Source organism: Strix uralensis, chromosome 8 (genome assembly GCF_047716275.1).
Source record: "Strix uralensis isolate ZFMK-TIS-50842 chromosome 8, bStrUra1, whole genome shotgun sequence".
In the NCBI taxonomy this organism is placed as follows: Eukaryota; Metazoa; Chordata; class Aves; order Strigiformes; family Strigidae; genus Strix; species Strix uralensis.
The window spans coordinates 6,966,024-6,980,102 of record NC_133979.1 but is presented as its reverse complement, the minus strand read 5'-3'; the positions used below and the strand labels follow the sequence as shown (position 1 = coordinate 6,980,102).

Sequence of the window (14,079 nt, the reverse complement as noted above, 5' to 3'; positions counted from 1 at the left end):
GCTGAAAGCCCATTCCCCACAGTTGTGTTGTTCTTATTTATTTATTTAGCAAATGATGTTATTTCCATACTGAAGGAATAAAAACCATCAGTTTGTGCACTCGGGATAGAAAGATTGCAGCTGTAACTGCTGCTTAGCACAGCAAAAGGAGAGTGAGCTTTATTCTGTCTTTTCAAGTTTCAGTAATGAGAGTGGCTCGTTGGGTTGTCATTGTTGACACCTGCCCAAACCAGTGAAGACTTTAAGGTTTTACAGACTAAAAACACATGCAGGGCTGGAAATGTGAATACCTGAAATATGGATGCAAACTGTTATAATTTGCTCAGGTAAATGTTTGTAGGAATTGAAATTATAGATGACATATGCAAATATTTAGATCAGGACATAGTATTTTACCTGCAATGAGGCTCAGCAGAATAAAGTGTTCCCAAACCTCACCACTAAACCTGTGGTGTACAGGGATTAGCCAGACAGATGAAGTGATGAGATTGTAACTCAGATCTCAGGTTCCAGTCACACAGATGTTCGGTTGTTTTATGCAAACGTAATACTACAGAACTGAATTTAGATTTTGCATGCCCAAATTACTTTTCATCTGACTCATCTCCATGAACTAGCTTACTCTGGGTCTCAAAAAGCTGGTGTGAGGAAGGAGATGGGAACATATGGTGAGGGAAACCCTTTCCAGGGACAGCTGTAAGGTCAGTTTGAATGTAACATTGCACCGTATATCTCACTATGCCTTTACTTGTCTAAGACCAAGGCCTTAGAAACAGCTCAGCACACCAGAAAGGGGCTCCAAACACTGCCACTATGAAGATAATAATTAAGATTACAGTTTTCTTAAATCCCCTTTTACTTCTTACGCTACTCTGTTGTACTAAGGGATTCAAAGCTCCAGTAACTTGCTCAGTTCCTTTCTCTTGGTGTAGGAATTATAGTCCTTTATGCATCAGAAACAGAATAATGTGATCTAATGTCACAAACACACACCCATGAATTCCACTGCACATACATCATGGCAAAGTCACTGGGGAGGTACAAATGCCATGAAGTGGGCATCTTCCCATTGCAGATGAAGATGGTGGTTTTCTGGAAAGCTACCAGAGTGCTCTCAGCTGCTGCTCCGTGACTAATATAATTTTGCCTATTCTCAGTAAGACATTGATACAATAGAAAAACATGGAGGTTTCAGATGGCCTGGCTAAGTGCAACTTGAAGGAGAAAAAAAAAGATTTTTATAAGCTTTTCATCCCAGTTCTTTCTGATTTGATGTCCCAGTAACCATAATTAAAGTACTTTGTGTGTCAGGGTCAGGAATTTGGGGTTTTGAAAGACAAACTGTGCAACATTTTAAATTTTAATAAGTCAGACTTCAAAGAGAACTCTTTGTGGTTCAGATGCACACTTGGCCTAAAAGCCCTAGTATGAGATCACCAACTTGAGGAACTACAACCAAAGGCAAAACTTGGTCTTTCTGCATGAGCAAAATAAATCTGAGGCACATACTATGTTCTGTCAGGAAACTAATCCCGTTAGCACCTGAAATGTTGAGACAAAGAGGGATATTCAGGCAAGGCTGTCAAAATACCATCAGTGCTCTAATGTTGGTCAAAAAGAACAATGCTCCATTCTGCCAAACAAAATAAAATAAACAAGAAAAATCCACAAAGCAGAACAAATAATATGACAAAAATAAGGAATAAAAAGATCACAACAGTGGTCTTTCTAATTGTGTGCTTTATCTGAGAGTTGCTATGAGCAGTTTTAACAGCACTTTTAAGAATTATTTCCTGAAAAATGTGGATTTCAGCCCTTATATTTAAGGTTTTTCCTGTTAAAACTGTCAGCCCTTATTTAAATTAACATTACATTTTAATACTCTCTTAATCTTAATAATAGATTTGATGGTGAGGTCCACAGGCTACATGTGATTCTGTGGGGGTAAAAAAAATCCTTACCCAATGTTCTTAGTACTTCTGATACAATTGCTGGCCATTCATTTAAATTTTACTAGAAACAGCCAGTATAAACATCTGGTAACTTGAAAATCATCTTCTGAAATTTACTTTTTCTAGATTTAAACAAAATGTTCATCCTTAGGTTCAGAACTTATCATCAGACCATAGTTTCTCATGCAGTTACATACAAAATGTTACCTTCAGAAAGGAGAAAGAATGAATGTAGTTACCTGATTAAGTCAAGCAGTGCATCTGCAGAGCTCATGATGGGCTTTCCACCCTCTTCAGTGATCTCCTTCTGTGCTGCTCCACCAGGATGGATAATGGAGACCATAATTATTCCCACAATCACAGCCACAAATGTTGTCCACAGGTAGTAAGTGACAGTTATGATACCTAATCGACTGGAAGTCTTGGCATCCAGGGCTGCTAGCCCAGACATTAAGCTGTGGAAAGAAAACACAACATATACAGTATCTTTTGCATAACATTAATGCAGCTGAAAACCCGATTTCCTAATTATTCCAGTTTACCTACTTCTCTTGGGATTGCCTACATACCAGTTTTTTTAGAAGCTTGCCAGTAACACTAAAGCTGTAGCCTGTGTGACTAAAGGGATGTTCCCAATTGCCATGTGAGATCCTGGTGACTTGAAGGAACTTGCAAGCTCAGGCTGCACACATGGGGACTGTTCCCTGAAGTTCAAGGGACGGTTTTACATAACCTACACATATGATGGTTCAGTTCACAGGAGCAATGGCAATAATCAGTCATAAAAACTTAGGTATGAAGCTCTACATATAATTTTACAGAATTATAGAACAATTAGAGTTTGAAAGGAGCTCTGAAGGAAATCTGGTCAATCCTGTCACCCCTTCCTGTGTGAGCCAGGACCACAACTTCAAAATTAAAACCACTAAGGGGCAATTTTGTCATATAGTCCTTTTTTTTACTTAAAAGAATAACTTTTTAAACTTTCTAAATAAATACAAAGCACAATATATTTTTGCTTTACCAGGGGGTACATTGGGGAGCAGACTGTGGTTCACTGTGCCTCCAGTCGAAGTGGAGACAGTGTATGGCATGCAGAGGAAACTCCTTCATGGGCAGGTGTGGCTTCACAGTGGGGAGCAAAGAAAATGCTATGGTCACTTCAGCCTTTTCTTTCCTCTTTAGCTCTCTGCCCACCACTGCCAGAGGATGACCAGTGTCCATCCTCTAGCTTGTATAGCTTGCCTCTGCCAAGCCATACAACTCTCCACCAAGTGCTTTAGCTCCCACTGACCCTCTTTTATAGGCAAATTAGACAGGGCACTGTTTAGTCCCTGGACTTGCTCCAGGCTGCTCTGATACAGACCCTGATGCTGTTTCCAAGTGACCTGAGGCTGATATTTGAGTTTCCAGTGACACCATTGTTGCTTGGGCCTTTAAACTGAGATTTAGCTTCTAATAATTCTCTGTAAACTCTTCAAAGCACACATCCCAGGAAAACTGCAGGTGAAATAAAATATCACATTTACTATTGGGTGTGCCCCACTGTCTAGCTTTCTCATCAAAACAGAACCATTTATCAGGCCTTTCCTCATAAATAGTCATTTACTAAGCTGCAGCTCCTTGAGTGAGATCTCCTTGATCTCACTCTGCTGAGTGAGGTTGTCTAGAGCCAGTGCTAAAGTGCAGCTTAACCTTTATAGTAGATTTAATGAAAGCAAATGGGTGGGATTTAATGCTCAGGTTCCTGCTATCCACTAGATTAATTAAGAAAATGTATTGCTTTTCTGCATTGCCAATCTCTCATCTAGCATGGGTTTTGTTAACACTCTAAGAGCAAGGGAAAACATTGGTTGCACTGTAATATGGATCATTTAGAAAATGAGCATCTTGATAACTCTCACTCTTGTAACCAGTGTTCTTCCCTCTCTTTTATCATTTCATGTGATAAAAATTCCACCTTTCTGTGTGTTTGTAAAGCACTACACATGTACAAACACAGCACTACACATTAAAAAAACAGCAGCAGCAATGATACTTAGTTCCTTGGCATTTCCTTTGGATGGGTCCATATGGAAGAGTAAATATTCTAAAACATCTTTTTTTATAAAACAGTTGCGTTAAATACATTTATCTCAAATTAATGTGTTACTTTTCTGTAAAACTACCTCTAGGTTGTTATTAGATTCCTAGGACTGAACTCTTCTTGCAGGCTGAGGTTTCACAGGCCATTGAGCCAGTTTAACACCTCGTTGATGCCCAAGGAGATACCTATATTGTACTAGATGTCAGCACTGTTCCATCCCCCACCCTAACCTTCCCAGAAAAAAGAAGAAAAATGAAAATCAGGTTGACTTTTAACTAGCTGGATGTTTTTCGTGGTAATAATTTTCTGTGTTCTTTATAGATATATTATGCAGGGAAACAGACACCAGTGGTATGAAGGCCTGACTATTGACCAGCAATCTGTAACTTGTAGGTAGGACACCATGCAGAGTGATTACTTGGAGAGGGTACTACTGAGGAGACAGACAATATACTTCTTTTCCTGGTACTGCCCTGAAGCCACTATCAATGTGGTAAAGCCACACTGTTTCTGTTGTTCTTGATGCCGCTGCATTGTGTGTGTTCTACAGAACAATGGAGAGATGAACCCCGCACATAGTGCTTGAGCTGCCTTGATTGTTCACCTAACAAGTATGTCCAGAAGTACTTCGGGACAAAAATCCTAATTAAACATGTCCAGTGGTTCGCATGTGCTTTTGGGGGTGCTACCTCAGCCTCAACATGTTGGGCCATTAAGATCTGGGAGGATGTTGTGCAGCTAGAATCTAATCATACATTGGCTCTTAGGTGACAAATCCTGAGGGGGCTAATAATGAGATTGCTCTGTCTTGGGGATATTCATTAACAAGATCATCATCCATAATGAGATTATCCTGTCACCAGGTAAAGTCATGCTCAGTTCATGCTGTGATGAGAAAGTCCTCGAAAGTAATTAACTATGGGGGTGCAATGGGGGTAACTCTGGTGTGACAGAAACATGAACAAAGGTCTGGGTTCAGACAAAGCCCTGTGTTTTTCATGGCCTTCATTGCTCAGTTTTAAGAAGGGACCAATGGCAGCACTTCTCCAAAGGCTGTGGAGTAACACTGGTCATGTCATTTTAAGCAACTGCTCAGAATAATTTTCTGAAATGCCTGTAGCTAGTATGAGACAGTAATTGCTCATTAACTATTTTTCATTTGACTTCATGGTTGATGTTAGAGGGAAGAGGACAGAAGACATAAAGATTAAGAGACTTATTGATTATGACAGCTATTGTATGAAGTATGTAATACACAGTTATATCACAGGAGTTCCTCACCGTTAATCTCTAGAGCACTAACAGTCGCATAATATAGCCAAAGAATGACAAGAAAATGTACTTTTCTTATTTCCCAGGGAATAGGGAAGTCAGGAGGAGTAAGCTTCCAGATGGTTTAACTTAAGATCATTGTATCATGTTCAGGTTTTCCTTTTAAATCTAATTTTCATCAGACACTCCTGGCTATATAAAAACTTCCCCAACAGTTTCCCAAGCTTCTTCTAAGACTGAACAAAGATGTTCCCATGCCATCCACTACTAGAATCTCATGAAACACAATGGAATGAAGAACAGCTTACCTTTAACTCTTGTCAAGCCTCAGAATCTGGCTAGGCTTGAAATAACAGGACAAATACTCGATTCATAGATTAAAATAATTTGACTTACTATATAGCTAAGTAGCTTCCACACGTATGTTTCATGCATAGCTTCCATAACATGTTTTAATGATTGCCAAATGGACAAAACAGGATTAAGACAATGAAAAACAATCTGCAGCTTTTCTGAATAATTACAGTACATCTCATTTAATCCGTCTGGCAAAAAAAAAAAATCCACAAAAATGCAATTTCATGTTCACAGACCATTTCTTAGTTAGAAAAAAATAGTATAGAAAAAAATGATGTCAAGGCTAAGGCTTCCAAAAATATGTGTTAATGAGTTTTGGAAGGGATATTAAATCTTGTAGAGCAGGATTTAAGTGAAATATCTGATTGCTATGATTTAAGATGTTTCTTGCACCTTGCTTTGAAATATCTGGTGCTGGATATAATAACAGACACCATAATGAACTAAGTAGCACCGTGACCTCTTTATCTCCTGCATTGGTTGTTCCAATTACATGTTAGAATGATCTTCCTGTGGCTTTTCTTTCTTCTGTCTAGAATAGTCTGCTTTATTTTTTTAATTCTGTCTATCTTGTTTATCCAACAAATCTTGGATGAAATTGCGTATTCTCGGAGACTACACATGATTTGAAGAATAGCCTCCAGAATAGTTGTATCTGCTGTATATCTGTAAATATCTGTCCTATAGTCCTTATATGTCTGTGGCTTTCAAGCCTCTTCAAAGTTGTGTTTTGATAACCTGAAGATCTCTACACAATGCAAACCTGATGCTCCACAATATTTTCAGGTTTACAGTCTTTCTAAGGTTTGTATGCTTTTTTACTGGGACTTAGGAAATTCTAAATCTACTCTGCTTTGTTTTCTGGGAAATAAGTTGTTCTGATGCAGGCAAATCTGTCTCTTCTCTAGCCACATTTCTATTGGAGAAAGTCAGAAAGCCAGTAACCCTTACTTGCAGCATTTTAGTGGGACAGATATTTAAAACAATTATTTCACTAAGACTTCAATTGTTTCATTGCTGATTGTAAGTAAAAAAAGTCCTAGCTAAATTATTTTATCTAGCATGGCTTGATTAAAGTTTCTTTACTTTTTTTGAACTGTCTCCATGTGATTTATGAAAGGTTACAATGAATTATTTCTTTATGGGGTCCTTGTTGAGGGAGGAAGGTGAAGAGTGAATCCAGGATCATGGAAGATCTAATGAAACCTAGATTAAGGGGAAACTAGAAGGGAAGAGGAAGACCTTAGCAACTCCAGGAATTATTATTATATGTGACTTACTAAAAAAGTGAAGTCAGTTACTAGGTTGCTTACAATATTGGCAATAGTACAAACCAATGAAATCATTAAATAATAAGTTTCGTGTCTGCTTTGAGAGAAATCTGTGTAAACCCCCCAAAACTATTATAGCAATTTTGACGTAATGAGGAAGGGAATTCTTTCAATATCTTGGAAATCTAATTAGTCCCATGCAAACAAGTAGCTCAACCCTTATGAGCACCTCTAGGCTTGTTCTGGCTTTCACTGATAAACATCAGAGCTCTTATGAAGTATTTTATTTACAAATAAAAATACAACTTTTTGTCTTCTCTGCAATTTTCTGGTTTTTCTGTTGCTCTCTGATAAAAGCACATTTTTTCATCTGTCTCAAGATCAAAACCTATATCCCCAGAAAGGGAAAAGACAAGAAGCTTCTGTTAAGACCCCATTCTGCATGTTTATTTTGTCTTCCTCTCCACCAGAAGCCATCTGGATGTTGCTTTGAAATAGATGGATTATGGATAAAGTTATCAGAAGGGATTAGTGTGATTAGAAAGACATTAATCCTGTCAAGAAGTAATGGTCAAGTATTAACCACCAACAGTTGTTCCTAGAATCATGTTTGTTTTCATTCATCTCATACCCTCCCTTGCATTCTCATTTTGTAATTGCATGCTGTAGAAAAGACCTTCCTAAGCAAGTTCTCCCATGAGGCCGGGAAGCTCCTCTAGCAGCTACATTAGAGATGATTATATTACATTTGAGCATCATGAAAGTGAAGCACTGGCTTCACTAATGCTGCTGGATCATGCAGGCAGGCTGTCGCTTACCTTTTTGTCGAGGTCAGTGCCTTCAGGTTTCAACATGGTAACAAATTCCATTTCCATAGCACAAGCGCTTTAATCATCTTAAAATGCTTTACAAATATAACCTATCATACAGAAAGGCAGTATCTCCATTTTAGAGACAAGGAAACGGAGAGATTAGGGCACTTTATTTAAAGACAAACAATTTACAGGGAAGAAAGATATGCCTGAAGTGATGTCTGTATTGCAGTGGACCATCAGACTTTTCCTCACCTGTGCCCAGCTATCTGTGCTTTCATGATAGGCTGCTTTACTTCCATGGAGGTACCATTTATGGAAGAACAGTTTGCAACAAAGAAAATAAGACTCTCTACAGTAATGGAAGAAAGAGATAAGAAACTTTCTCTGGCTCTTTCTATTGTTTGATGCTTGATTTTGCTCTTAGTCTCTAGTGTTGTTAAAATTATTTCAGCAGTGTGAAAGAGGGATCAGAATGACTTTTTCTTCCCAGGATATTCTTTTGCTTTCTTCTAACATGACAGTACCTACAGAGCAAGATACTGCTATGGCTACGATAGAGAAGCCTGCTGCTCTCATCACATTGTGCTACTGGTAGGAGGACCGTAGCCCATTCATGTCTCTGCTTCACTCTACATGGTCTGCTCTTACTTATAGGGGTATGTTATAGTTTTGTTTTTTCATCTCTAGATGTCATATCACACTGCACAGGTAAAAATGCCTCCTGCCTATACATGTGCAAACAGCTAGTTAGCACATCTGGTGGTCTGTACCTGTATTACAGACAATCAAGTGGCATGTTGCTCAGAAGCTGGTGCCACCCTACACCTCCAGTTCCATCCACCCACTTCTAAGTGATGCCAGGACCTCTCATGTGGCGTGACACCATTTGTCTAAGTACACAGGAAGATAAAATCCAGCAATAATCCATGCTCACACCCTGAACTCAGCTGGATCAGGTATGTGTTGTGCACTTGTAGGAGGGTGGCCCATTTGTACAGATGGACACTCCTTCTGTGTATGTTTGTGTACAGTCCAGACAGGCAATAAAATGACACCTAGGCTCTCTGTGAATTTTACTCAGACTCCAATAGTTTTGCAGACTGCTGGTGTACTAGCAGTCTTCTGCTGATCTGAACACAGCTAAGGAACTATCATGATCACTTGTAGTCAGTGGAACGATCCACAATGTCATGTATTATTAAAAGGTTTATAGTATTACAGTGTGATTTTCAAAGGAGACAAGAAGTCTAGAATCCTCCTGAAGATCCAGGGGGCTACTAAGGTTTGTCTCCTTCGAAAATCAAGTAATAGCAAACAGCATTTTTAAAGTTTAGATATCTTGGTATAAATGAAATAGCGTCTATGCTCAGAAAAAACAAATACAAAAAGTGGTAGCTGTTTTACTAATAGGACTGTTGCAGCAGTTTCTGTATGGTTAGATTATCAGCCATATATAGCACTATAAATGTGAATTAACTTTTCAGAGAGCCTCAGTATAGAGCTATTTTACTAAACACAGTAGAAGCTCAGAGGTATCAGGCATGATGGAAAATCTAGTTCTTGATCTTCAAACAATGAACAGTATGTTAGAAGATCTTGCTGTCTGCAATACACTGTCTGCAGTGATTGTATTTAATTTTACAGCTAGGTTGCTGGAAAAGAAACTGAAATCTACAAAAGAAACCAAATTTACATTTCTAGTAGATCATAACATGCAGCTTTTTGAGATTGTTTTTTAAAAATGTTTCATAAAATAGAAAGAGTTTTATTTTTTACCCAAAATGTTGAGATCTCCTTTTCCTTATTATCTAACACTTGTAACTGTTAATGATAAACTGACAAATATAGCAAAAATCCTGCCAGGAATTCACATCATGCATTGTTTTTTCTTAGGGTGCAATAGGAAATCTGTTTCTATGGGCTAATGTAAACAAGGCAGGACTTTGTACAGCACACAGTGAAGATCAATGTCCAACGGCTATTCTGTCACTGCTTCCTCCCAAAGAGCCCAATATGCGAGGCTACAGCAATACATCTATGAATGCTGGGAAGGATGAACAGCAACCTTTGATCACTGACTGATAAAGGAGATCTGAGACACTGTAGTATAGCTCACGCAGAATTCAAGCTGGACTTTAGCTGTTCTGATAAAAAAAAAATTTCCTAAATTCAAAAGTCAGGATGCAAATGGAAACAAATTATCTATTAACTATGGATGTGCAGATTCACATCTGTGGAAAGAACCAAAAATCTTAATAATACTGGATTTCCTGTTCTGTCAGTTCTTTCAAGTGTTTTTAGATTAAGAGAAGGGCAAAAGCATTGAAACACAAATTTTGGTTGTAAACAAATGTCAGATTTATTCAACTGTTTATAGTTCACACATGTTTCTATCCTAAGGAAACAGGGGGAATCCAGCCAGCCCCTCAAGCGTCACATGTCATGGCCATTTCTTTTGCGAGACACTAAGTATTTTAGAGCTCTTAAAGGACTACAGATAAATTCTGTCAGGTCACAAACTGCTCATACCCCATTTGTAATCACTTCAGTGCTTTCCACACCCATTCACTCCGTGACCATAAATTTCTATTGTACATCACCAGATCCTTACTGACACTGGCTAAATAATTTGTAGTGATTTGGTCCAATTTTGTCATTACACCATGCATAACTCTGCAACATGTCATTTTTCACTGAAAGGGTTTGGACCTCTAGGTTGCACAAGCAAAAGAAAACACTAGAAAACAGTATGTGATCTGACCATTAGAGTCCATATTCCTAAACACAGCTAAGAACATCGATAATGTTACAGATGATAATGTAGTGAAACCTCTGAAGATGTCTGAGGCACAGAGAAGGGATTCTTAATAAGGTTTCTTAAGAAAGTAGAATGGAATTTTCTTCTACAAGCTCAAGCAATCTCAAAGCATCGTTTGGAGAACTTTCGGGGTAGTCTGACATCAGTTCTGCAATATAATAGCAATGTGGATAATATAAAGTAGCATGATGGTGTTAAGTGAGGTTGCTGTCTGACCAGTTCTTCTTACCCTTGGGCAATCCTTCCCTTTCAGTTTCATCCAAGTACAGTTTTACTTTTCACTTTGAAAGTAAATATATTTATCCCCTCTAGTCATCTCCTTAAAACTCCTATCTCCAGACTGACTTTCTCCACATTAAAGACTAGATTGCATATCCTAGGAAAGGGCTTGTTCTCACTGGAGTGAGATGTATTTTTATTATTATTTACATTACAGTGATATACATAACAGGTAGTTCAGAAATGGAATTTTATACACACTTTATGTTATCAGTCAGGTACCCCACAGATTTTCCCCTACTAACCCAGCAGAAGGTTTACCCTCTGTTGGGGAAGACCTGTTCCCAAGAGCCAATATTTTTCTATTGGCAAGATAACACACATGAAATAGAGGGAAAAGTCCAGAGTCCAATAATGTGAAGAAAAAGCCCTGTGTTTCCAAGACCAATTTTATTCAATGGGAAAATACCACTGCTTTGGTACACTATAAAACATTGTTCAGAGCAGGCTCCTCAGAGAGCCGTAGGCAGCATTTCACAGCTGCTCCTCAACACCTCACTAGATAATACAGCACATAAATTTGATTGCACTTGATTATGCCCCAGTTAAGCAGCTGCACAAGCATAGGAACAGAACGACTGGTATTTAGGAAAGAATGACCAGAGGGAATAGTTTAACTCATTCATAGCAGAAAAGATGAAGCCAAAACTGACCAGAAGCTTATGTTATCTATCCTTTCCTACTCATTCTTCAGTTAAATTGTGTGAATTTGTCAAGACAACATAGAAAGTATCTCTCAGTACCAGGAATGGATTAGAAGAAACAGTACTGCACATATTCATGGAAAACCAGTATTACTGAGTTAATTAATTTTGGCTGACATCTTGGTTTAAAAAGATAGATTTCATAGCCTTTTAGAGATCTGTATTTTCCTTCTGAATAGACATTATATTGACCATGTCAGGCACTGATTTATAATCATGGTAGAAGATTTAGATTGCAAATTTCAGTACTGGCCTCCACCTGTGTTTCATCCCTAACAAATGGTAAGCTTGAGTAGTAAACCAGACAAACAATCTCCAATCTCTGGTCTATTACAAGTTTCATCTACAGCTGACAAGAAGCAAAATAGTGCACGACACAATTCACCCAAGCTAATGGTCTGTCTCACAGCATGTTTTTAACCAAACCCTAAACTCCCAAAGTGAAGTTATTTAGGGTATGTCTGCACAGACAACTGCAGACAGACATGAACTCGCTCTGCTTTTGCTGCCAAGGCTGGTCCGGAAGCCATATAGCCACATTAGTCCTTCACATATGAGCTTGGGCGCAAAGCCACGCTAATGCGGCTATACGGCTTCCGGCATGGATCTGGCACTGGTTTGCCCAGTTTGGCTTGTGGGCTAAGTGAGTTCACATCTGCTTGCACCCAGAGCATCTCCACATCCTCTTGCACAGTTTATACAATTGTCAGTTCTTCAGATGTAACTAATGAGTCCTGAGAGGCAAAATTTGGTATGGCACAGTACAGCTGAACAATGACAGAATTCCATTAGAACAGAATAAGCAATATTTTTCATTAGTGGAATGTTAAAATGCCAATGTGTTCCCCAAATCAGAGAGCTGTGAAAAAAAAAAAAATGATGTGGGGAAAAGGGTACTATAACGGAGTGGTTTCTAATTAAATACTAGGCTTTAACAGCATGAGTAAGAATGACCCACTCAGGAATCTGAGCAGAAGGATAAGGGATTACCAGAACTGATGTCATTATGGACAGGAATGCCCTTAAAGGAAGACAGTTCTATATTTAGCATATTGTATTAAATTCAGCAACAAACCCCAATAGTAACAAATATTTATTACTACCCCCAAATGAGCCTTCAAATAAATAGAAAATTTTATTAGCATACATCTGCTTGTATCAGGCACAACATACTCAGAGGAACAAGCTTTACACTTTTAAAAAATACAGGTCAAATCAGTTATTTAGCTTTGACTATAAAGGGAACAATCTTTCTTTACAGATTTGGCACATGGAAAAGGATCAAATCTGTGCTACTCATTATTTCTTAAATATCTAGAAAATGGTCAGTGGTAAATAAATACAAAATGTAATAAATATCCTAAGCTTAAACAAAACAAACTGCTTTTTCTAAAGAGAATATTCACTGGGGTAACACACCTGTTACGACAGCTGAACAGTTCAATTCTGCCCTGACAACTCTTCCCCACAAGCAGTCTCACTGCCTACGCTAATCATAGTCTTAGAAAACTGGGCTGTGTATCCATTACCAGATAAAAGCTTAATCATATAAACAAGGAGAGTGCTGAAATAAAGGATGCAATTTTCCATTACGTATATAGGTAGATATATAAGACAAAGAGGAATCAATAGATTCAGCTGGTGTAAATCTGTGTAACTCTGGCTTTAGCCTGCTTTCCTGAAGAAGCAAGGCTATGCAGTCTGTGTGAGAGCCCTTACTAATAACATTTTAATTCTTTTTTCTCTCAAATTACACAGAGGGGATTGAAGGCTTCAAAAGAGAGAATTAAGTTCCTGTAAGGTCTGTGAAACTGTAAGGCTGAATACAGGAAATAAATAATCTGTGCACCTCTAGTATTATCCTGAAAAAAAGAATCAGGGGCTGCAAGTCTTGCCTCTCCTCCCACCTGCCTTATAGATCTGCAGCCCACACATTTTGCGATTATTCTTTGAAGACGCAGAAGGTCTGGTGCACAGGGTGGTTCTGCCTGCCCAGAGCTCTGCAGCACCCTGGGAGTCAGACCTCCTCCCCTGTGGGCTCCCTGGCACCTCTGTGTTTTCAACAGAAAGGGAGAGTTGAATTTCCTTCCTGGGGTAAATGCCACAGTGTAAGCTCTCTGCCTACTGGAAGGAATCCATGCCAAAAAGAAGCATTATAAATGCCTCAGCAGTGGTAAATTTTTCAGTCAGAGCTCACAGCTTCTTCAAAACCTCAGCCACAATAAGATACAAAGTTGTAACAGATCAGGTTTCAGTAGTGGTGTCCCCAAAAATCTTAAGTCAATGCAGTTTAACGCTTACTGAAAATCAAGTTTCTGGCCCACTGGAAGTTGATCAGTACAGACCTGGTAACCTGAGATGAAGACAATGGAGCAGGGAATGGTCACAAGGACAAAGACACTCCAAAGGGAGATGACAGAGCATGAGCTATGCATAGTACCTGCCAGCATGGCTGGCACTGCGCTCAAGCCAGTGCCCATGCCTGGCACTGCTGGCACAGGCAGGATTTGGTTAGAGGGTTTATA

The 14,079-nt window shown here is 38.8% G+C and overlaps 1 protein-coding gene across 3 annotated transcripts in view; it reads right to left on the bottom strand.

Annotated features, from left to right (window-relative positions):
• SLC1A7 (solute carrier family 1 member 7) overlaps nt 1-14,079 on the bottom strand; it is a 57,696-nt gene that overhangs the window by 37,842 nt on the left and 5,775 nt on the right. For all 3 annotated transcript variants that reach the window (XM_074876025.1, XM_074876026.1, XM_074876027.1), the window contains exon 3: nt 2,192-2,407. In XM_074876025.1, coding sequence (XP_074732126.1) covers nt 2,192-2,407 — 216 coding nt within the window. The remainder of the gene's footprint in view (nt 1-2,191; nt 2,408-14,079) is intronic.